Below are 20,465 nucleotides of genomic sequence, written 5' to 3'. Positions count from 1 at the left end.
AATCCCTTGTTAACCTCTTAAACTGCAAACTTGCTGCACAGTGTAACGGCTGAAGACATCTATGTATGTATGTATGTATGTAGGGTTACATGCCGAAACTTTCCAGCTGATAAGCGCTCAGAGCTCCATTGATAAGTTGCAGGAACATGACCCGGCTAATTAAATACAACTAATTTAGCGGGCAATCTGTGATGGGGCCACATATAAAGGGCTAAGCACAGGTGGGGAATTGTCGCACACAATGGGCAAATCTTTAGGCATTGACATCCGAACGTTGATCGTTGCCCTGTGGCTGGGCAGCGTTTGGCTCATCGCAGCCGATGATTTCCCCGAATGCAATGGCATCGAAGCCGGCACCTACATCAACAATCCGCGCCCCAGCTGCAATCACAGCCTGATCTACTGCGACGAGGACAGCTCCCAGTTCTGCGACAGCGAGGATTTGTGCGACTTGAGCTATACCTGTGATGGGAATGATGCGAGTACTGAGTACACTGACAGCTACAGCAGCACTACCAGCATCACGAGCAGCACTACCAGCACTACCACAACTGCAGCACCCGGCACCGATGTGCGCAGGCTGTGCCGGCGCGGTGTGACGCAGAAGTACGCGTATCCGGGTAATTGCAATTACTACTACTACTGCGTGGATGGCTATCTGGTTGTGGAGCAGTGTCCCATTGGCTATGCCTACAGCGAGCAGCTCGGCACGTGCAGCGGACGCATCGCGGATCAGCTGCCGCGAACATGTTTCAATTAAGACTCTCACTTGTCACCTGTGGCAATTTCTCGATGCTTCTGTTGTTCTTTTAATTGGCAATTATGACAGCAATTAATACAAAATAAAACAGTGAGCTAATCACCTTATCTAAGGCACTGGGGCTACTACTATAAAGCAGGCGGTGCCAGCTCGGCTGTTAGCCAGTTGCGAAACGCAATTCGTTTTATGTTGCAGCTTCTTTTGGCATTGAGCTGCCTGTGGTCCTTGGAGTGGGCGCAGGCGGTGTTCCTGCAGGAATGCGAGGGCGTCATCATACGGCGCATACCCAACCCCAATCTGGAGTGCAGCGAGTATGTCTACTGCAATGGCGATGACTCCTACTACTGCAATGGCGATTGCTCCGAGCCCGTCGTTTGCTATGACAACGTGGAGGAGCCGGAGCAGGAGACGGAGCAGACGACCTTGAGGACTACGACGTTGTTAACAGAGTCAACTGCTAGCAGCAGCGGGATTACAGAGCCCCCACCATCGACTACACATAGCAGCACCACTCGCACCACTCCCACTACTAGCACCACTCGCACCACAACTGCAGGCAATCTTCAAGCGATCTGCAAGAGCAGCGCTCAAAATGGCGTCTATCCATATCCAGCGAACGATAACTATTACTATCAGTGCTTGGCCGGCTATCTGCTGCTGCAGCAGTGCCCGCAGCATTTCCACTTCAGCGCGGCCCAGCAGCAGTGCATTAGCTCAAAGTCTTATCAATTGTAAGAGTACTAATAAAAGCGTTCAGTTTTTTGCATGACAAGCGCAGAGCGTAAATGAGTTTCTGATAAGCCTCGATTTTATGCTGGGGTTTCGCTTTAAAATCGTCTCTCGCGGCAGCTGCGGCGTTTAGTCTACCCTTGACTACCTCTCAGAGCGGAACAGCATCAACGTGATGTCATGTCTATTATTATTCCTGCTGGCCGCCCTTGGCCTGGCGGCGGCGGACGTCTTTGAGGAGTGCGATGAGAGCAACCGCAACAACTTCATTGCCTCCAACAAGAGCTGCACCCACTTCATCTACTGCAGCGGCGAGGATTCGTTCGAGGGCGAGTGCCCCGAGGAGAACGACTACTTCAATGCCCACCTGGCCATGTGCGAGCCCATGGAGGAGGTGGACTGTCGCACGGGCCTGCCCCTGCAGACCAACGAAGTGCAACAGATCACAGTCACTGAATTGCCCGTCGCGACTGTGACTGTCACGCAAACAGTGACCACAGCCTCGACTGCCCTCGATGTGAGCTCGGAGACTGTGACAGCCGCTGCGCCAGCGTCCACAGCGGCGAGCAGTGCCAGCAGCCAGCAGGTCGTCACCCTGGTGGCCAGCGAATGCCCACCGACCGACAACACCCACCAGATCGTGCTGCTGGCCCACGACAAATCCTGCACGGAGTACTTCATTTGCTATCACGGCAAGCCCCTGCCCATGACCTGTGCCGCCATGCTGCACTTCAATGTGCACACGGCCAAGTGCGACAAGGCCGAGGTGGTCAATTGCATGGTGAGTGTGTGGACATATACCCTATCTATCTATATACCATATCAATGTCTTCTTCTTAGCGCTCCACGATCAGCGTGCGCGAGCAGTGCAAGCAGCACACCGTGGACATCTATCCGCATCCGGACAACTGCAACTACTTCTACTACTGCCGCAACGGCTTCCTGATGCTGCAGCAGTGCCCCTTCTTCTATGGCTGGGACTATGAGAAGCGCTCCTGTGTGGCGATCGCACAAGCCAAGTGCTTTGGACGTCAGAGTCTCCTGATCTAATTTATAAACTAAAACTCTAATTTAAGTTTTATAGAAAATTCTTTAAATATAAATGTTACCCTGAAAAATCGCTTGCCTCTTGTGGGTCTAGGATAATGCATTGGGGTCTTGTATGGGGGTTTGGCTTAGCTTCGGTGGAAATATATTAAAAGATATTGATGGTACTTTTGGTTGAAAAGGAAAATTACTAAATTTACGATACCCAATTGAAGGTCACTCACTTACTTTTCCTTTTAAAGTTCTCGAAAATAACCTAAAATGCATTATCTATGATGATTCATGAGTATTGTGCGTTCCTTCGGTTATATTCTTATTATACATAACATCACTTCCGTTCTCTAGTAGAGTCAAAAAACTTACTACATGTAAAAAACATGATAAGATATCAGCAAAAAATATTTAAGAGAACATTCTATTCTTCTGACAAAAATCTAATCTATTGTTTATGTTTACAAAGAAAGAATAGAGAGATCAGTTAGCTTCTAGAAGAAAGTTAAAAAATCACATCATATTTATAAATGTGTTTGTAACAGTTTATTAAATATCTACAACTAATTTAAAGCAATTTTTGTAAGCATGTTCTTTTTATTGTTCTTATTTAGGGCAACATCAGTTTCTTGGTAGAACTTAACTCTAAGTTAAATCCTTGATCAGCTATGTTCAATTAGTTTACACGAATTTTTTCTGATAAATTCAATTAGAGCAAGGGAAATTCCCAACCACAGTTACCCATATATCTACTTTGTAGAACATGTTATTGAGAGATCACCTCAAAGCTATGAATCATTGCCAACAACGCGTGATAAAAAGTTGCCAGAAATCTACGTTTAACTTTGGGTAAGATCACCTGGTATTTCGCCATCCTAGACATTTTTCAGTTTATCACGGGTTCATTCAAGGTCGCACATCCGCATTTTTATCACTGCGTGTAGGAAATTCAGATATTGGAAATGGGCCAGCTATCTATATGTTTTCGCTAGAGAAAGATAAAGCTCCGATTGACCGATATGAGACGCCTCTAACCCAAGGACAATCGTGTGTTGTCTTTCTTCCAGCAACAGCAGCAACAGCACATCAACATAATTAATTGAAGTTTTACTGTAGCAAGACGCAATCTATTTCAGCTAATCTCTAGTTGATGTTTGTATTGGGTCTTGTGTCTTCTCGGATCGACATTTGTAGAATTAATAACGTGCCGCGTAGCAATGTGCTTCATGTCGGGAATCAACATGTCGATCGATTGTGTGGCAAAAAATAGTGCAGAAATATTTTGGTGGCGGCAGCGAATGTATTGGTTGAAGGCCTTATCGAAACTTTGACACGATATGGAAAAATTTTAATTTTCTGATATTGATGCTATGAGCTCGCAATATATGCCAAGTTCTTGGCGCATTACGAAATTAGAATAAAATTGAGGTCTACTGAAGCCTGACACACATTGGATCAAAGCCATGGAGTATATTAGCAAATTCCTAGGTTGATCCTGAAATTTCTCTCACAATTCCAATATCTAAACTACAACTTTCTTCCTTTCTTTTCTCTTAGACAAATTGTGGATGCTGTTGCTGCTTTCGTGTTTGACGGCCGCGAGAAGTCATTGGAGCATACGAAAACCCACGAATTCGGTTAGCATAAGGCAAAGTTCTTTGGGACTGTGTAGGAATCAGGCGAGTGGCAGCTTTGTGGAGCATCCGGATGACTGTCGGCTGTTCTATCTCTGCCAGGACAATGGAGACGCCGTGCTCGCCTCGTGCCCGTCAAATATGTTCTACAATAAGCTGAACAAAATTTGCGATACGGCCGCCAATGCCGGATGCCAGAATAAGACGAACCAGGATATTGTCATTCCTCCCACAAACAATGAGCAGAATCTCAATAGCATGATCACAGATGCGGCCAAGTATTGTGCTACCTTAACGCCGCAGGCGGGCAATGATCACATCGTCTATGTGGGCAGCTCGTCTAGTTGTAGTAAGTATTACATCTGCTACTACGGACAGGCGATACTGCAGGAGTGCAGTGAGGAGTTGCATTGGAATGCAGTGACAGCCAAATGTGATCTGCCAGAGCGGGCGAAATGTACCTTAGAAGTGAATACACTGCCCGTGAGGCCACCAAGTGATATTACGAGTGAGCTATTGCATTGCCCTGCCTATGGACAGCATCTATATCCGCATATGCAGCGCTGTGAATTCTTCATTTATTGTGTCAAAGGTCATGCTACGTTGCAGCAGTGCCCGTTCTACTACTTCTTCGATGTGATAACCAAATCCTGTCAATGGTCGCGCACGGCGCTGTGCGTGCGAGATTTAAATTTTCCGCGCCATTAGCTCATAAGTAAATCAATATCGAACGCAAAAGAGTGACCGTATCGGTAGAATTTAATCGATACTAAGTATCTGAACTGTCAAATCGATTAATCGTCGTGATGTCATGCCATCCAAAATACCAGAACATTCGATGAGACGGTCACACTGTTTTTAACCTGACCCTTGTTTATACCATTTTTTTTGTTAAAAAAAGAAAAATGTTAAATTGTGAAGCGCAGTAAAATAAGATACAGCAAATAAATGAATAGTAAAACCAAGAAGTAACAAGTTAAATTAAATCGGAACAGCATGGCTTAAATATGTTCTTACGAAAACTCAGCACACAACATTTACGGCAAGCAACACAGTAAACAGGAACGAAGCAATTTTATTGAAAATTCTCGCTTGAAAGCCGAATCAATACTATAAAATTAAGTAGTTTACTTGGTAACAGCTAAAACGCTTCAGGTAAATTCTTTCAGCTATTATTCTTCAACGAAATAAAATTTCAGAGCGCGATACCCAGATGCTGCTGGAAAGTTCTACAAACATCTTTTTAGCCATTGAATTGCAAACAATTAAATCAAAACAAAATCAGTGTTAATTTTAGTTGTTTACTTGTTTGTCTATGTGTGCGTTTTTGTGTGCGTGTTAGAGAATAAAAGAGGTATGCTGGAGAATTTCTTAGGGATATTTCGAAAACGCCGACGCTGCGATGAGCCTCGGCTGGCCACCCAGCCGAATGTGAATTATGACACCGGCGATAATAATGAAGATGAAAATGATGAGCAATATACGCGCTCACCTGAATGGACAGGCGCATATATTAGCAACTTGCAAATCGATAGGTAATTAAAACTTACTTAATAAACGTTCTCTTTGCTCTCTTCTTGCAGCAGCTGGTGAGTGTATGTGTATGCGTGCGTGCCAGTGCGTGAGTGCGTGCTTGTGTGAGTCGCTATAGTATAAACAATATTAGAAGCCTAAAAACAGCAACAACAGCTACAACAAACCCACACACTCGATAAAAAAAAAAGCTTAACACATTCCAAAAAATAGCCAAAGTGCCGATCGAGTTGTACTGAAAAGGCCGGAACTTTGAAACTGTAACAGCGTGAGCAAGAGAGCGAAAGTGTTGAAGTGCGGGACTAAAGGAGTGAAGAAGTGAAGTATCGTCGAACAGCTTTTAAGTTTGTTCCCCGTACAGTTCGCTCTGGCAGTGTAGCCGAGCGGCTAAAGCAGTTTTCAGTGGCACACTGGATCAGCCGCAGGAAATGGATATTGATGCTCCCATTGCACTTGGCATGCAGGAGCACCATCAAAACAACGATATCGATAATCAACTCAATAACAGCAACAGCAGCGCATTCTCGTCACACGTTTACCATTCGGAGTCATCGATGAATTTTGATTATTTGCAAGGCTTGCATGCGGATGCAGCGGCTTCTACATCCCTGGGCGTTTCGAGCGGTACCGGGAACGTCTCCTATGGACTGGTCGACGACAGTAAAGCGCTGGACAGGTTGTTATTCCAAACTACATACAAAACAAAACAAATCTACTTCTAGTCAACACAACAACAGAAACCCTCGATTTAAATTTAAAATTTTTTTTATTTTTTATTTGTCGTCTTTTGTTGTTATCTATCGTAAATTTTCGCGGTGCTGCTCTAAGTTAATTCAGCTTACGTAGAACGATAATAGCTTATTTATTTATTTTTGTATTTGATGCATATTTGGTAATGTCTTATGATAATATTATTAATATATAATATTATTAATATATATATAAGAGCGGTGGTAGACCAAATTTGAATTCGATTGTCGCCCACACAATGCCCAAAAAGAGCTTTGTGTGAGTGCCTCGATAAGTATCATTAAGTTTCTCTATAAGCTGACAATCTAACATTTAACAATAACTTTGCTTCTCTCTTTTCATATAACCAACCACAACATCAACATTTAATAACATTGGGCAGACCTTTCAATGCAAATGAACGGTAAAACCATAAACATAATTATGTGTAGAAATTTGTGGATAATAATGTGATATCTTGCTTTATAGATTTGTTACAATACTAGATCAATTGGATATGCGCGTGGAGAAGTTTCGTAAGGATGCTCTGAATTTACAGGAGAAGAAGGACTATCTCCTAATGTCCATGGATCTCATCAAGAGCAATGAGTTGCTCCAAAACATGAGCGAAGGTAAACAGTCAATTGAGAATTGAGTATTATAGGAAAATAATACCAATCTATTTTCTGTTTACAGGAGAGCGTGAAGAGATTATTTTATATATTCAGCGCGTTAGTGCACGCCTGGCCACTGTAGATCTGAATGTGCGCACCGTGAGGGATGCGTCACAGGAGGACTCGCTCAGCCAGATTAATGCCTTAATTGACACAATGATAAAAATGGGTGACCCAGTTATCGGGCGGCAACGTTGTCAGCTGTATTTAAATGCCTGCTGCAGCAGCTCAATGGATCCGAACGGACGTATGGGAACTGTGCTTGAATCGGATGTGGGGCCAATTGATAAGAAATTTGAAAGTGCTCTTCTCGGCTGCACTCTTGACGATCAGAAGAACATCAAGAAACGTTTGCAGGCTCTAATGGGCTATCTGAATAAGCAAACTGTTACCGATTAACTTATTACTAGCTACAAATATGCCGCCAATATAAATTATGTTAATAGGCAATAACGATATAAACCAAAACAAAATTTGCAAAAAAATATATAAACAATATGCCGACACGCAAATAAATCGAATCTGAAATGGTTATGCATCTTATCGATGTTTATTGTCTGACCAGTCAACAATCGATAAGAATCCCGTTCATATAAACATAAACAGCTGAGCAAATGCCGTTAGTTTCATTCACTTTTTACTTATTTTAAAGATAACTTAATTTAATATGCCCGGATAACAAATGTCCTGTGGCTTTAATACACGATCGCTTAGCACCCAGACGGAGCCTTCTATACCAAAGAATATTTGCTGTATATTTTTGGAAGTTAGGTATATAATTTCATTGCCCTCGGCGGTTAAATTTGACAGCTGAGCACAACGCACAACGGCGCCAAATTTGGGCATCACATAGAAGAGCGCTCCGAAGTAGTCCACTATCATGCTTCGACTGGGACCCAACAAGTTGCCCAGTCGCGTTACTTGTATGTGCAACGAGTTTGAGTTGGAGTTGGAGTCGGGTATGGAGCCCTCCAATTGAAGTCTTTTAGTGGAGCTGTAGAGCACACCATCTTGATCAGAGACGAGCAGCTCGCCCTGCAGCCCAAAGGTAAAGTCAATTGGTTTGATGGGAAACGTTTGACTCATATTTTCATATTTGTTGCTTTTCAGCTCGCGCCGATGCCAGGTTTGCTCCAGTATATCGTAGGCCACGATATGCGGTTGACCGTCCGATATGAAGAAAATATGACGTTCCAGTTCGCAGTTGCTTGCCTTGGGTCCCAGGTGCACTACTAAGCTCTCAGAGGCATTGATGTCAATGTGCTGGCCACAATCGATACGCAGCAACTCCGCATTGTTCCTGATCAAATCGAAGACGAACAGCTTGGGCGGACACTCGCTGTTGGTCCAGCCCACGTCCATGACCCACAGCCGACTTAAGCTATCCACCTGCGACCAATGCGCTTGTTGCAGACGCGTGCAGTCCGACTCGAGCTGTCCTCTGTTTGCATGGACTTCGCTGTTGGGGTAGATGGCTGTGCGCATGGGCAAGTAGGAGACGGGCCACTGTGCCTCGATCAGTGTAGGGAAATCATTGTGTTCCACGCTTACACTGAGAAAAACGCGCGCAAAGTGTGTGGACAAGTGACGCACATTATAGCTGGAGTCGTTGAGACCCGCCTCCGACATTGACCAGCCTGCAGAGCTGGCTGTCTTCAATAGCAAACCTAGTATTAAGTACAGACGGAGCCGCGCTTGTGTGTCCATTGTATAGCGAGCGGACTGCAACTGGAACTATGCTAAGCAGGCCATTGCTTACGTTGTAAATGGAAATGAAAATGGCATGGAAATTGGCCAAGTCAAGGCAGTTTAAGAAATTCGTCAAATTTGTCTAGCTCAGCATTTGGCATATCGTGTGTCAGCCGACAAATTAAATAAGACGGCGCAACCGGCGATTTCGACCAACGAAAAAAAAAACACACAAAAAAGCCAATATACCAATATGAAATTTGTAATAGCAGTATAAATAGATCAGTCGTTATGTGTTGACATGATATATACAGTTATGTATGAGACTATATGTAGAAAACATGATCTGATAATTGAGTTTTAGCTTGAGTAACTAATTGCCAAGGAAACAGCATGTTCGAAGTTTGATTAAATCTAGAGCGAAACTCGATTTGAAGCAATGTATTTTTGGTGTAGAGTATTAAATCATCGGTGCTTCACGGACTGCTAAGACAATACTGTTTACGTATTTTTAAGATACGGAAATTTTTCATCAATCGACACTGACTCATTTCAAGTGGCATTATCATTCCTTATTGACAGGGCATCTATTAAATTATAAATTTATTGGAGAGATAAGCCACCTGTTATATACTGATATTCTATATAAATAGCTTATTATATATATTATTATTATTTTTAAATTGTAATGTCATACAGAGGCAGGCAAACAGAAGCGCTTTTAGGCCATATGTGAGATATTTTTATATATTAAAAATCGCTTCGAATTGTTGGCAACACAAATTCTATTGAAGTTGAGTGTATGAAAGAATTATATATATTTCATATATAATATAAATAATATAAATATAATTTTACTTTTAGTTTTAATTAATTATTAATTTGTTTTATATAGTTTAACCTTTCGGATGTTACTAGAATCTTAGGTCGTAGACCTATTAAAGAGCTAATCCAGCCGTATATTCTATTATATTTTCAAATATCCTCTTATCATAACCTTATTTTCTATTATATTTAGCAATGTCTTGCTATCGTAACTTAATTTCCTTTAAACAAATGCTTATCTCTTATCATCTTTTATGCATATTTGAAGCACGAGCCCAAGTCTCTTGTATTTACTAACCTAATGACTGTTCTATTTTTATCATATACCACACCTGATTTATGCGCACCAGTCATGAAGCTCATATCTAATCGAAAGCAATTTGAATTATTCTTCAAACTTTTGACGCAATCAAGCCAGTTGCCCGTGCGCTCTATTTGCTATTGGCGATAAAAGTTTCCCGGGCTTTTGTAGATCCCCAAATATTATTTGTGTGTACAAAAAAATTCTCTCTCTATGTATCTCTCTCTATATTACCTATATATAATATTTCGATGTTGTACTTCATTGCAATCTTATCTGTGATGGTCTAACCAATTAATCATCGCAATTCATTTGTTTATTTCCAGAGTTTTCCTAAGAACATAATTCAATGCCACATTAATCACATGAAAATTTTTGAATATGTAGGCTAAAAATTTATTGATTTTTTTTTTTTTTTTTTTGTAATACATTTATTACCCGAAACATAACTACTTTAACTGCGATGTGTTTGCGTTGTGTTCTGAACACATCGCATCTGCTAGCGCGAAGTTTCTGTTTACTTTTTCTGGGGTGAGCTGAACGCCGATTAGAATATATTAATTATAATCTAATGTCTACTTATATTCGCAGCATTGTTGAGCTGATAGTTGTGCTGGCTATCAGTCGGGTGGTCTGGATATTAGTAGTCCTCTGTACTACTGGGAGCTTGGCCATATTTGGTTTGACGAAGTTCCTGCGCATGGCCTATAATCCACCTGAAGTGCAACAAGGCGACAACATTGCTGGGGCCAATCTAACGGCCCTCAATTATACCGTTGCCACATAGCTTTGAGCACACTCACAACTCCACGATTTCTGGAATAGCGAGTTCTATCACATTGGAAAGCTTTTTTCCGTTAGGCTGGGTCACTGATTAACCATTATCGTCTTATCTGTGTGCGTGTGTGTTTCTATTGTGCCCCGATATGATTAAAGCTTTTCACGCCTAACTGCTACCACTTGACTTGTCGACATCGTGCGTTTCAGTTGTTATTTTGTTTTGGCCCTCGACGGATCGTTAAAATCGGTGTATATATAAATATATACTATATACAGAGAAATATATATATATAGATATACTTGTATATATCTTTTTTTGACGGGCCTACGTGAACGGAAAACAAATAGAAAATGTGCAACGCTCTGTGTGAATGCCTCAAGTGCCCCGGCAAAGTGGTTTGCTGGTAAGTTTTTCAGATTTATATAGTATATACTATATATTTCACAATTGTGACTCAGGCGATCACCAGAACAATATAGGTGTGAGTGGCATTTGCATATTTATTCAGGTGACGAAAAGAACATAGACATGTTACATTCTCTATAGCTACTACCTTCTAAGGGTATACAAGTACATATATACATTGGAGCTTTTAAGTTTTGGTTAGATTTAGAATCTTTATTCAGAACTCTATAGTCTATAGACTAGTTCGGATTAATTACTTACTTTTAATGAGTTTGTTAGTCAGTAGTTAGTATAGGAAAGAAGATATGTGTGTCTATAAATAAAGTCAGATAAGCTTGAGGTTACAAAAAACTCCATAGTATTTAATAATCAAACTTCATAAATTTGTCATACATATTTATCTAAATCTTAACCCACTCAAACATAAATTTCTAATGCTGTTCTTCCTCTTTCCTCTAGCTGCTGTTCGTGCGCTTTTAAAATGCTAATGAGCATCATTTGCTCGTTCATTGTGCTCCTGGTGATAATTGGATTGATCGTCTACTTCACTGTCTACTACAACAAGGACAGTAACGATGATAAACAGAAGCAGCTCCAGAAAATGCTGCCCATTGTGAAGAGAAGCATACGCGATTACTTTAGTAGGGAATACTAAAATTAATAATATAGAAAAAAAAAACGCCCAAAGAATTTATAATATAAGTTAAATTAGTTGACGAATAAAAAACGATAAAAAGATAACAACAACAACTTCTTTCATTTCACTCATGGACATAATCTAATCATTATTGGTTTCTGGCCTTATCAACAATATTGTTGCGCTTTTTGAGCCAGAATCGTTGGTATAGCTCATATATATGGGGTTTTTTTTGCTAACGGGCTGGGCCTTTGATTGGCTCGCTTTGCATGTCAGATAAGCATTGCCATAACACGCTAAGTGATTCATAGGAAGTGACATATATTTTTATTGGAAAAGCAATTAGACATTACCACAAATTAGCAAACTATACAAGACCTACGTAATACACTAATATAAGAGTGCGGCAGAGATCATGAAACGGAACTGAAAGTAAACTAGATTTTATATACATAGATACATTTTTTAAAGTTTAAAGTTTTTATGATCAGATTTATATGGATATTGGTATATAGCTTCTCTGAATCATAATTTATGACCCCCTCAAAATTTGTAATAGTTGCAAAAGCAACTAGGCAATGTGTTGATTAGGGAATTCCTTGAGGTCGAGAGAGCGATAATACTCTGGATATTATGACGAATCATAGCTTTAACCTTATTTATAAGGGTATTCCTAGAGAGTGGGAGCTCAATAAAAACAAGGCTTTGTTACTGTAAGATTCATGGGAATCTGGGTATATAGCGAATCTGAACTAGCATTTATAACACTTCTAAAATTGATAGAAATTGTTGAAGTGCAAATCTTTCAAATCGCAAAAGCAATTAGGCAAACCCTCAGGAAGTGAGTTCCAGAGGGAATGTCTTGAGAGAGGGAAAGGGAAGAATACTATGTTTATGACGAGTCGTAGGAATAACCTCATTTATGAGGGTATTTCTAGAGGGTGGAGTACAGAGAGAGAGAGAGAGATCGAGGGAGAGAATAAGAAAGAGAAAGTGCAGACATCCCGCTGGTATAACCTCAATTGTATTCGGAAATACCTATGAGAGTGAGCGAGAGAGCATAAATGACCCGCTGGCTTACCCTCATCTGTGAGCAGCTGTTAGGTAAACAAATTTAGCCTTTGTCTAGGCTGAGCTGGTCAGGTAGTCGAAAAAAATAAAGAATCGAGGGTTGAACATGGATTTTTAGGTGCAACAGCGTCTCGAGACTCGTCTCGGAATCAATCACAGTTCACTGTTTGCCAGCCAAGCGTCAGGTTCTTGCAGCCATGTCCAGCTCCAACGCCACCTTGTATTACACTGCCATAGACGATATGTTCAAGGATCTGGTGCTGGACACCAGCAAGGAGGAGCACGTGACAGAGAACGAGGCGCCATTGACAGCCACACCGAAGCGCCTAGTGCGCATACGTAAACAGAATTTGTTTGCCACGGAAACGGAGGACGACTTCGTCATCTATCGCCGTTTGCCCAAGACCACGGATCTGTCGCCCAGCTCGAAGGAGTTGCGCAAGGAGCGGCAGGGCGAGGAGCTGCTGCGTCTGCGTCGTCAGCGCTGGGAGGCTGGGCAGAAGAAGCCAACGCGACGCCTCACAATGAGAATTTGAGTGGGACGACGAGCGGAAAATTCCATTGAATTACTGCTGATGTGATCGATATATCAAGCAATCGATTTGGCGATCGATTGCAGTGCTTCCCTATTTTATGCTCTACTTTTTAAGATTTAGTCAACTAAGTTCTGCTAAGTATGCAATTGGTGATTTCAAATACAGTTAATACAAAAACCTAAGACAAAATTATAAAAATCAAAGCTTTCAAAAGCTTTTGATTGTTTTCTGTGCACTGAGAGAAAATTGCTGAGCTGATTGGAAGCGCATGAAAAGCTAAAGAAATGGTTGGGCTCTGATGAGTGAGAGCTTAGTGGCAGCAGAGGGTTATGAGATTATACATATATCTATTATATATGTATGTATATGCTATGTTATGATATCATAACATATATATATGTATAGTGAGCTGATGGAATTCAAGTGCAAGACCTCACTTTGATTTTTATATTATATGTATATATAATATCATAGATTATTATATTTGATAATAGCCTGCTTTTATCATCCATTCTATCTTCAGCCCAATTGACAGCAATTTAAGGTGAGTGCTTGGAGCAATGCTCCCTCTGTTTGTTGATTAACATTTAATTCATCTAGCCTTAATAAAAATGTTTGATAAGAATTGGAAAAAAGAGAGAAGTCGTGGCCTTGGATGTTATTATAGTACATTTACCTGAATCTACACCGATCTCAAAATCTCTCTAAGTCCTTAATTCCCTCTTTTATGACAGGATTTGACGAAAGTCATGTCTAAGCGTTCATTTAGCTATGCTAAGTCACCAGATTAGCTTTCTTGATCTTTATCTCTCGGCGGTTCCTTAGATTGCCTTCACTTGAAAACTCGATTTTTGGCAATCCTTGAGTCAGTTCACTGCACCAATTCTAGATAGCATTTTATCAGCTGCGTGACTTTCACAAATATTTTAATAGATTTTATTGGAGCGCTTATCAGCCAGTTAGTTCGATTTCTTTATGAACACAAATAAAACTTATATAAGAATCATATCACGCATTTAATAAAACTTTATGCAAATCATTTTGATTGCAGCTAAGACGGAAGCCCCGCTTGACCCCTATCAGCAACATGATTCGTCAAGTCTACAAAGCTGAGCTGTGCACTCTGCACAGATTCCCTAACGTATAGCAATCTACAATCTGTGTCCATAGTAGTATTCATACATATGTATATAAATATACACAAACAGAATGTCTTACCTCGCATCTTGTGAGGAGCCGGAACTCTGCAGAAAAGCTCATAACACAAATTTTTGTAAAAATCCCCGACGTCGAACCAGTGCTTCGATTTAGCTCAAATTTGGTATGTAGCTACAATAGACCTTCATCTATCATATATCCAAAATTTGTACATCTTACTTTATATTAATTGCCTAAAATCGCAAAAGTTTATAGCTCCCCACTGCCTGCTCCGATTTTAATGATTCATAAAAAATTAGATACTTCGCAGCCAACTCTATGGCTGTATTAAATTTGAGCTAAATCTATGTGCAAGAACATGTTGAAATCATTTAACGAAGTTCATTTTAAATCGTGCCATTCCCTGTAAACAAAAAACATTTCAGAGTTTCGCTGGGAATTCGCTTTTGACTTTATCATCAATGAGACACGCGGCCGGCTGACGCGCTAGACAGAGCCATGTATAGAGGAACAAGAGAGCGCCATCTAGGGGGGAGGGTCAGCAAATGTATTTGATGACTGTTTGTGTATGTGTGTGATGAGAGCGTCGACTTGACACACTCATGTATGTGTGTATGTTACATGTGTGAAAGCTCTGCCTCTCTGGGTGTGTGTGGGGCGTGCATTGAGACGGCGTGTGTCGCGACTGTTTGATGAACTTGATCAATGGGCCATCGGTTTGCACTTGTATACGGCTAATATGTAGTACTATGATGCTTTAGGAACTATCAGGCATGGACTTAATAAAGATATAAGATTATATTTATTTTATTTATTTCCATTTGCAAGATTTATATATCCTATATATGTGTATATGTTAATATATTGTTTTATTAAGTTCCATATACTTCTCCTTCATTAAAAACGTATACGCTTGGAATAAGGTCATTCGCCGAACTTTTTATATAGGTTATGTCTTATCTCTAATGAACTGTACTAAATCTCTAGCTAAGATATCTTAGGAGTATATTAAACATCTAGCTAAGATAACTGAGTCTTGTTTGACTTTAAAGAGAAAAGTGACAATAAAGTTGGGTTCTATCTATATCTATCTATATGAACCCAACTCTTCTTTATGGATTTAGTATATCAGTTTATGGATTCAGACGTCAATCACGGCTAATATTATATAAAATGCATGTGTACTGCTAAATCTTTAATGGTTAATCAAGAACAATATTTGACTGGTGCATCACTTGATATATCCATGTAAAACTACCATAAAATAGGTTACGAATGAGCTTTATGGATATGGTAACTTTACAGCTGTGGCCTGACATTATATGACCCAACAATCTTTATATTTAGCACAAGCCAAAGTGCCCTAAAAGTTGCATTCATAAAACCCATAACAGTTTTCTAATCTAATTTCCGATGACTATTCAGATTTTATAACATTTGGTATATATTATATATCATAAAATGCTAGTCATTTGATTCACATTTATGAACGTGAATAGCATATTTGTAAGTGGAATGTTTACTACAAATCGGTGAATAAGCATTTTCGCAAGATCTAGGCTATTGATATAGTCCACTACTTCTATCAAATTGCATTTATTTAATTAGCCCACCCCAAATTCACCGAAAAAACTCCACATATACATATATATTGAATTTCAACTGTAATATCAGATCTTCGCTTTACTTTGAGTAATGAAAAATGTGTATAAAATCATTTATATATGTATTTATATTTATTATTATTATCAATAAGTTTTTCTAGGCACTAAGTAATACATGTTTTGCGCTACACAAAACTGGAAAACAGGATATTCAAGGACATTATTCAAGACTATTAGCATATGAACCCCCTTAAGTATAAGATTTACGCTTAACATCTATGTAACCCGGTCAGCAGTAGAGACCCTGGCCCTCGTTCTGCTCAATATGGTAGTTGCAGTACTGTCGCTGAGTGGGCGTCAGTCCCATGGTGTCCACCTCCGATTTAAATTGCTCGATGCCGCCCACGCCGGCCAGATAACCGTTCAGCTTGGTGGCCACGTAGCTGGTCTGCAGCAGTTCTGGATTAAGATTGAGCGATGCAGCCAGATCCTTGTGTCCTTGTAGTCTATATTTCTGATGGTATCTATACGGACAAACAAAAATATATATTATTTATATTGATGAAGGATAGTTAAGTGAACTTACGCCTCAGCTGGGAAAAAGTTCAGCTTGGGCGCAATGTCCGTGGTTATGATCTCAGGCAGGCGACGCTCCTGCTCCTCCAACTTGGAGGCTTCAGCTATCTCCTTCTGCTCATCATCGTGGTAGAGTATGAGCGAGGCATACTGGCGTTTCATGGGCTTGGTTAGGCCGTACTCATGGTTGTTCCAGAACAGATGCAGCAGCTCTTTGAAGCTAATCACCGATGGATCATAGTCAATTTCCAAAACTTCCGTGTGATCACCCCTGCATAAAGTTTAGCGGTTAGTAAGCAATAAGCGTTATCAAGAAGAGGCAAGGCACAGATGGCAAGGGAGAGAGAGGGAGAGAATGATAGATATTTGTTAGCCCAATTGATGTCCTATTTCACAGTGCTTACATTTTACGGTACGTTGGCAAGTCGGAGCTGCCGCCGGCATAGCCGACAGTGGTGCGCAGCACTCCACGCGTGGCTCCATACAGCGACTCGGCGCCCCAGAAGCAGCCCATGCCAAATGTCGCCGTGGCATAGCTCACATTCACGTGATGAACGGGCGAGAGATTCAGCTCCTTCTGCTCATTGCGCACAGTGCTCTGTTGGAAAGAGACAGAAATAAAGAAAGATATTTAGTTGATGACTTAAAGCCTGAAGAGTTCATTGCACTGCGAACAGCCAGCGCACCAAAAACAGGAAGGTGAGGCCGTAGCCCAAGCCAGTCACACAGCGCATTGTGCACGAAAGTTGAGATTTTGCTGTAGAAACTTTCAGCACGTCGCTTTTTGAAGTTCTTTAGCACAAACTGCGCTCTGCCGACAACTGAAATAACTGTGCTCACGCTCTTTACATTTTCACTGCTTTTTGATATGTATTAGCGTCTCTCTCAGGCGCACGCCGCTCAGCTGTTTGAGAGCGGGCGGCAGTGACGGAGCAGAGAGCAGCTGTTTGCTGGCTGCGGCTGTGACGTCACAGATGCGCCGCTGCAGCGACGACTCAAGGTCAGTGCCAATGTAGGCAGCGAAAATAGTTATAGTGAATAAAATCGAAAGTTACGCGCAGTAATCTGTAGTAGTAAAACTAATAGAATTAATATTCCATTTTCACAGCAAGGCATTCAATTTGAATACTAATTAATTTTTGCTTTGAATCACTTTATACTTGCTTTGAAATTACGAAAGAGGCGAGCAAACATTTTTCGGCTGTTGCTAATTCTTCGCTGCTTGTGCGGCAACTAAAGCTGGCCATAACAATGCGACAATAGAAGCTCGAAAAATTGCTGTATTGGCCTTGGCAAAAGTTCAAAGCACTCGGAAATTAAATTGTATTTGAATTTAAATTTTTGCGCGCCCTAACATGATATTTGGACTTGTGGCACTTGGAACAGCACTTTGTTCATCCCGTTTGCTTACCAAATCCTTGAGTTCAGGAGTGGAAACATCTTTGGTGATGGTCAGCGACATGTTTCTTTTTTTATTAAGAAAATTTGTAGTGCTTTGCTTAAAGAAATGCGCGCAACTGTTGACTTTCAGCAAGACGCTACTCAATTTATACGCAGGCGATGAGAGCATTTAATACTATCTTGATAACATGCCTGCCACACACTTGTCCAACGAGAAGGGGAGTGAGTGTGAGTGAGAGCGGGAGAGCTGGTAAAAGTGTTGCTGGCAACATTCGAGCATGCGGTTAATCTAGATGAGCGTGCGCTCAATAGCAAAGCTTTCACATACTTGTTGTAAAGCTCAAATAGCGTAAGCTTGCAATAAAGAAAACTTTTACAGTGATTTTTAAATATTTAGCTACGCGTAATTTTATTCATATATAAAAATAGTATTTTGTCATTGGTATTAAGTTAATTAACGACATTGGGACAGTCTTGTATTTAATTAAGTTTGGGCTGTTTGTTATTTGTTCGGCTCGAATTTCAGCAGACTTAGGCGTAAAATGAAATCTAGTAGAAACATTTGAATTTTGATTTCCTTGGGATTCTGCGTGTTGTAAAAGCCAGGCACTCCCGCTTTTTGCAGCATAGATTGCTGGTCGAAAACCTAAATGATTAATAAAACAGTGTTAACTTTTATTGAGGGAGTAAAGTATTATTGCAACTAACCTTCTGATCTAACACTTCGATTATTTTCTTGTCTGTTTCCAATAGTTTTTTCGTATGCTTGATTTTCATAAGCCCCAGTATGTGTTGCAACTCCTCTGGATCTTTGATTTTGCCACGCCAATCCGCCACCTCGATTTCGTATTCATTCTCCACTTGTGCACGCATCTGTATCAAGTGCTTCTCCGTTACATGTTGCAATTCCATGAGCGCTTTAACTATATCGAAAATGCTTTCATTCAAAACACAATTTGCCAGTTCGGTGAGCAGGTCGTAGGATATTCGTGTCTGCAAGGTCCTGATTAAAAATCTTAATCTCTCTCAATTTTTTAATAGTTGACAATTGCATTTACTCACTCTGGCAGTTCAGAATGCATTTCTTTAAGCTGATCCACTAAAATAATTCAATGAGTTAAAACATATGAAAATATGCGAAAAGCAAAGAAACATACTTAGAAAATAGATTTTTCGTTGTAAGAATTCTGGCGTAGGATGTTGCTGCTGATTCGCTGTTGCATTAGACGCTTCGCTGCTGTTGGAGTTCGTTTCATTTTCCATTGGAACGTCATCCATTATTATTTCAGGTAATGCTAATTATTATAAATCTAGTTTAAAAGTTCACTTATTCAGCTAGCTGCAATAGCAATTCAATTATCAAAGTCAGACAGCTGTTTGCCAGGGCTGCATCAGCGTGAGTGCAGCCCCAGCTGTTTTTCGACTGAATGTCGATTCCCATGTATATCGAAAAGGTTAACTAAATCTAAATTTAAATTATTTAGTTGCAATTTTTATTGGAGTCAGCTAAAAGTTTTAGAGACCTAATGCTAGACAAAATGTAGTTCATATTGAAATAAATCACAAACGATTAAAAAAAAAAGAATATATTTGTTTTGGTTTGGTAAAAATATTGATTTATAATCAATTATGATTAATTCTACAGATTACATCCATACGATTTCATTGTGTTAAAAATTAAGCGATTTGCGTGCTTTTACAAAGTGTTGGTCGGTCTCATAGCTGTAGACACGATTCAGTTTGACTTTTCGTCGCTTCTTCAGCTCCGTTAAAAATCCAACTGCGCCAGAACAGGGTGTAGCTGGTACATGAGACTTAAAGTCCTCCGAGTAACATTCGCGTTTTCCGTTATCACCACGTTGCGTCTGCTTTGGCGTTTCGACAATTTTCAGACTGTTCAGACGCTGTAGAATTAGATTTGTCTCAATGTTTGCCATGTTTAAACGTTAGTTTTGTCTGCGTTTATTTGCTGACTCTGTCTACGCGCTGTTGACGGATGCTGCCTTGCAACTAGATTTCCAAATATTTTATCCCGACTTTTATATACGGTAGACGTCCACGCAAATTTGATAGACTGTCATAAAGTTGTGCAAATTTTCAGAGAACTATCGATGCAGCTGTCTGTGATTAGTGTAAGTGTTAACAGGTAACAGTAATGGACACTGAGTATTATTTTATGATTTCCAATGAAAGGCGCCTAATCTCCGTTTGATGAGTTTAAAATGAAGCAGGTAATAATTTACAATTCACCATCTGGCGTGTACACACTGGCTCTGGCAGCGCACCATATGTTTTCGAAATTCAAGTGCACGTGTGTGTGTGTGAGTGAGTGTGCGCGCCTCTGTGTTTGTGTGTCAGAGCACAGTGTGAACTGCCATTGCAGT

At 40.5% G+C, this 20,465-nt stretch overlaps 12 protein-coding genes across 16 annotated transcripts; 8 read left to right on the top strand and 4 right to left on the bottom strand.

The window, feature by feature from the left end:
* Window positions 1–212: 212 nt before the first annotated feature.
* On the top strand, window positions 213–859 carry LOC149269110 (uncharacterized). Its single transcript, XM_089467423.1, has one exon. It carries the CDS (start codon window positions 242–244, stop codon window positions 758–760), a length of 519 nt encoding a protein of 172 aa, XP_089323549.1. The 5' UTR covers window positions 213–241; the 3' UTR covers window positions 761–859.
* On the top strand, window positions 849–1,532 carry LOC149269109 (uncharacterized). Its single transcript, XM_089467422.1, has one exon. The coding sequence runs from the start codon at window positions 947–949 to the stop codon at window positions 1,493–1,495; it is 549 nt and encodes a 182-aa protein (XP_089323548.1). The 5' UTR covers window positions 849–946; the 3' UTR covers window positions 1,496–1,532.
* A 13-nt stretch (window positions 1,533–1,545) lies between these two features.
* LOC108612279 (uncharacterized) lies at window positions 1,546–2,621 on the top strand. The gene is made up of 2 exons (XM_018005157.2): window positions 1,546–2,270; window positions 2,330–2,621. Exons 1-2 carry the CDS (start codon window positions 1,665–1,667, stop codon window positions 2,537–2,539), a joined length of 816 nt encoding a protein of 271 aa, XP_017860646.2. The 5' UTR covers window positions 1,546–1,664; the 3' UTR covers window positions 2,540–2,621.
* A 1,225-nt stretch (window positions 2,622–3,846) lies between these two features.
* LOC108612278 (putative chitinase 10) lies at window positions 3,847–4,886 on the top strand. The gene is made up of 2 exons (XM_089467407.1): window positions 3,847–4,015; window positions 4,085–4,886. Exons 1-2 carry the CDS (start codon window positions 3,991–3,993, stop codon window positions 4,867–4,869), a joined length of 810 nt encoding a protein of 269 aa, XP_089323533.1. The 5' UTR covers window positions 3,847–3,990; the 3' UTR covers window positions 4,870–4,886.
* Window positions 4,887–5,061: 175 nt separating this feature from the next.
* On the bottom strand, window positions 5,062–8,804 carry yellow-k (L-dopachrome tautomerase yellow-k). The gene has a single exon (XM_018017436.2). It carries the CDS (start codon window positions 8,802–8,804, stop codon window positions 7,755–7,757), a length of 1,050 nt encoding a protein of 349 aa, XP_017872925.2. The 3' UTR covers window positions 5,062–7,754.
* On the top strand, window positions 6,123–7,627 carry LOC149269108 (BAG family molecular chaperone regulator 2). The gene is made up of 4 exons (XM_089467408.1): window positions 6,123–6,370; window positions 6,827–6,847; window positions 6,913–7,055; window positions 7,120–7,627. Exons 1-4 carry the CDS (start codon window positions 6,123–6,125, stop codon window positions 7,494–7,496), a joined length of 789 nt encoding a protein of 262 aa, XP_089323534.1. The 3' UTR covers window positions 7,497–7,627.
* Window positions 8,805–9,605: 801 nt separating the features above from the next.
* Window positions 9,606–10,876, top strand: LOC149269107 (uncharacterized). Its single transcript, XM_089467426.1, has 2 exons — window positions 9,606–10,443; window positions 10,504–10,876. The coding sequence occupies exons 1-2, from the start codon at window positions 10,376–10,378 to the stop codon at window positions 10,697–10,699; spliced, it is 264 nt and encodes an 87-aa protein (XP_089323552.1). The 5' UTR covers window positions 9,606–10,375; the 3' UTR covers window positions 10,700–10,876.
* Window positions 10,767–11,849, top strand: mex1 (midgut expression 1). The gene is made up of 2 exons (XM_089467427.1): window positions 10,767–11,096; window positions 11,558–11,849. The coding sequence occupies exons 1-2, from the start codon at window positions 11,044–11,046 to the stop codon at window positions 11,751–11,753; spliced, it is 249 nt and encodes an 82-aa protein (XP_089323553.1). The 5' UTR covers window positions 10,767–11,043; the 3' UTR covers window positions 11,754–11,849.
* Window positions 11,850–12,934: 1,085 nt separating this feature from the next.
* Window positions 12,935–17,279, top strand: LOC149269105 (uncharacterized). Its single transcript, XM_089469290.1, has one exon. The coding sequence runs from the start codon at window positions 13,004–13,006 to the stop codon at window positions 13,340–13,342; it is 339 nt and encodes a 112-aa protein (XP_089325416.1). The 5' UTR covers window positions 12,935–13,003; the 3' UTR covers window positions 13,343–17,279.
* On the bottom strand, window positions 16,215–18,251 carry MsrA (methionine sulfoxide reductase A). Of its 5 annotated transcripts, none has more exons than XM_089469278.1 (4): window positions 18,092–18,251; window positions 17,085–17,278; window positions 16,691–16,951; window positions 16,215–16,628 (listed from the first exon to the last, which is right to left on the bottom strand). In XM_089469278.1, the coding sequence occupies exons 1-4, from the start codon at window positions 18,248–18,250 to the stop codon at window positions 16,394–16,396; spliced, it is 849 nt and encodes a 282-aa protein (XP_089325404.1). In that variant the 5' UTR covers window position 18,251; the 3' UTR covers window positions 16,215–16,393. The 5 variants fall into 5 exon arrangements, with proteins under 5 accessions (XP_089325404.1, XP_089325405.1, XP_089325408.1 ...); XM_089469279.1 differs by having other exon boundaries at window positions 17,097–17,278; XM_089469282.1 differs by lacking the exon at window positions 18,092–18,251 and adding an exon at window positions 17,845–18,050 and having other exon boundaries at window positions 17,097–17,278.
* A 209-nt stretch (window positions 18,252–18,460) lies between these two features.
* On the bottom strand, window positions 18,461–19,520 carry gdl (gonadal protein gdl). The gene is made up of 4 exons (XM_089469287.1): window positions 19,239–19,520; window positions 19,144–19,180; window positions 18,790–19,084; window positions 18,461–18,727 (listed from the first exon to the last, which is right to left on the bottom strand). Exons 1-4 carry the CDS (start codon window positions 19,357–19,359, stop codon window positions 18,584–18,586), a joined length of 597 nt encoding a protein of 198 aa, XP_089325413.1. The 5' UTR covers window positions 19,360–19,520; the 3' UTR covers window positions 18,461–18,583.
* Window positions 19,521–19,651: 131 nt separating this feature from the next.
* On the bottom strand, window positions 19,652–20,398 carry Z600 (protein). The gene has a single exon (XM_018017231.2). It carries the CDS (start codon window positions 20,016–20,018, stop codon window positions 19,752–19,754), a length of 267 nt encoding a protein of 88 aa, XP_017872720.2. The 5' UTR covers window positions 20,019–20,398; the 3' UTR covers window positions 19,652–19,751.
* Window positions 20,399–20,465: the final 67 nt, after the last annotated feature.

The sequence above is a fragment of the Drosophila arizonae genome, chromosome 4 (assembly GCF_054131065.1).
Source record: "Drosophila arizonae isolate 15081-1271.41 chromosome 4, UAZ_ARI_1.0, whole genome shotgun sequence".
Lineage (NCBI taxonomy): Eukaryota > Metazoa > Arthropoda > Insecta > Diptera > Drosophilidae > Drosophila > Drosophila arizonae.
The sequence above is the reverse complement of the archived record's forward strand: the minus strand, read 5'-3'. Positions and strand labels throughout refer to the sequence as shown.

Coding starts and splice junctions, on each gene's coding strand:
- LOC149269110 (XM_089467423.1), top strand. CDS start 242: ATGGGCAAATCTTTAGGCATTGACATCCGAACGTTGATCGTTGCCCTG.
- LOC149269107 (XM_089467426.1), top strand. CDS start 10,376: ATGTGTTTGCGTTGTGTTCTGAACACATCGCATCTGCTAGCGCGAAGT. Junction 10,444..10,503: donor TTCTGTTTACTTTTTCTGGG/GTGAGCTGAACG, acceptor TTATATTCGCAG/CATTGTTGAGCTGATAGTTG.
- Z600 (XM_018017231.2), bottom strand. CDS start 20,018: ATGGCAAACATTGAGACAAATCTAATTCTACAGCGTCTGAACAGTCTG.
- LOC149269108 (XM_089467408.1), top strand. CDS start 6,123: ATGGATATTGATGCTCCCATTGCACTTGGCATGCAGGAGCACCATCAA. Junction 6,371..6,826: donor GACAGTAAAGCGCTGGACAG/GTTGTTATTCCA, acceptor AACATTGGGCAG/ACCTTTCAATGCAAATGAAC. Junction 7,056..7,119: donor GCTCCAAAACATGAGCGAAG/GTAAACAGTCAA, acceptor TTCTGTTTACAG/GAGAGCGTGAAGAGATTATT.
- mex1 (XM_089467427.1), top strand. CDS start 11,044: ATGTGCAACGCTCTGTGTGAATGCCTCAAGTGCCCCGGCAAAGTGGTT. Junction 11,097..11,557: donor CCCGGCAAAGTGGTTTGCTG/GTAAGTTTTTCA, acceptor TCTTTCCTCTAG/CTGCTGTTCGTGCGCTTTTA.
- LOC149269109 (XM_089467422.1), top strand. CDS start 947: ATGTTGCAGCTTCTTTTGGCATTGAGCTGCCTGTGGTCCTTGGAGTGG.
- MsrA (XM_089469278.1), bottom strand. CDS start 18,250: ATGCTCTCATCGCCTGCGTATAAATTGAGTAGCGTCTTGCTGAAAGTC. Junction 17,279..18,091: donor CTCCTGAACTCAAGGATTTG/GTAAGCAAACGG, acceptor TCTTTCCAACAG/AGCACTGTGCGCAATGAGCA. Junction 16,952..17,084: donor TTGCCAACGTACCGTAAAAT/GTAAGCACTGTG, acceptor AACTTTATGCAG/GGGTGATCACACGGAAGTTT.
- LOC108612278 (XM_089467407.1), top strand. CDS start 3,991: ATGGAGTATATTAGCAAATTCCTAG. Junction 4,016..4,084: donor GTATATTAGCAAATTCCTAG/GTTGATCCTGAA, acceptor CTTTTCTCTTAG/ACAAATTGTGGATGCTGTTG.
- LOC108612279 (XM_018005157.2), top strand. CDS start 1,665: ATGTCATGTCTATTATTATTCCTGCTGGCCGCCCTTGGCCTGGCGGCG. Junction 2,271..2,329: donor CCGAGGTGGTCAATTGCATG/GTGAGTGTGTGG, acceptor TCTTCTTCTTAG/CGCTCCACGATCAGCGTGCG.
- LOC149269105 (XM_089469290.1), top strand. CDS start 13,004: ATGTCCAGCTCCAACGCCACCTTGTATTACACTGCCATAGACGATATG.
- gdl (XM_089469287.1), bottom strand. CDS start 19,359: ATGGATGACGTTCCAATGGAAAATGAAACGAACTCCAACAGCAGCGAA. Junction 19,181..19,238: donor ACGAAAAATCTATTTTCTAA/GTATGTTTCTTT, acceptor GAATTATTTTAG/TGGATCAGCTTAAAGAAATG. Junction 19,085..19,143: donor ATGCATTCTGAACTGCCAGA/GTGAGTAAATGC, acceptor ATTTTTAATCAG/GACCTTGCAGACACGAATAT.
- yellow-k (XM_018017436.2), bottom strand. CDS start 8,804: ATGGACACACAAGCGCGGCTCCGTCTGTACTTAATACTAGGTTTGCTA.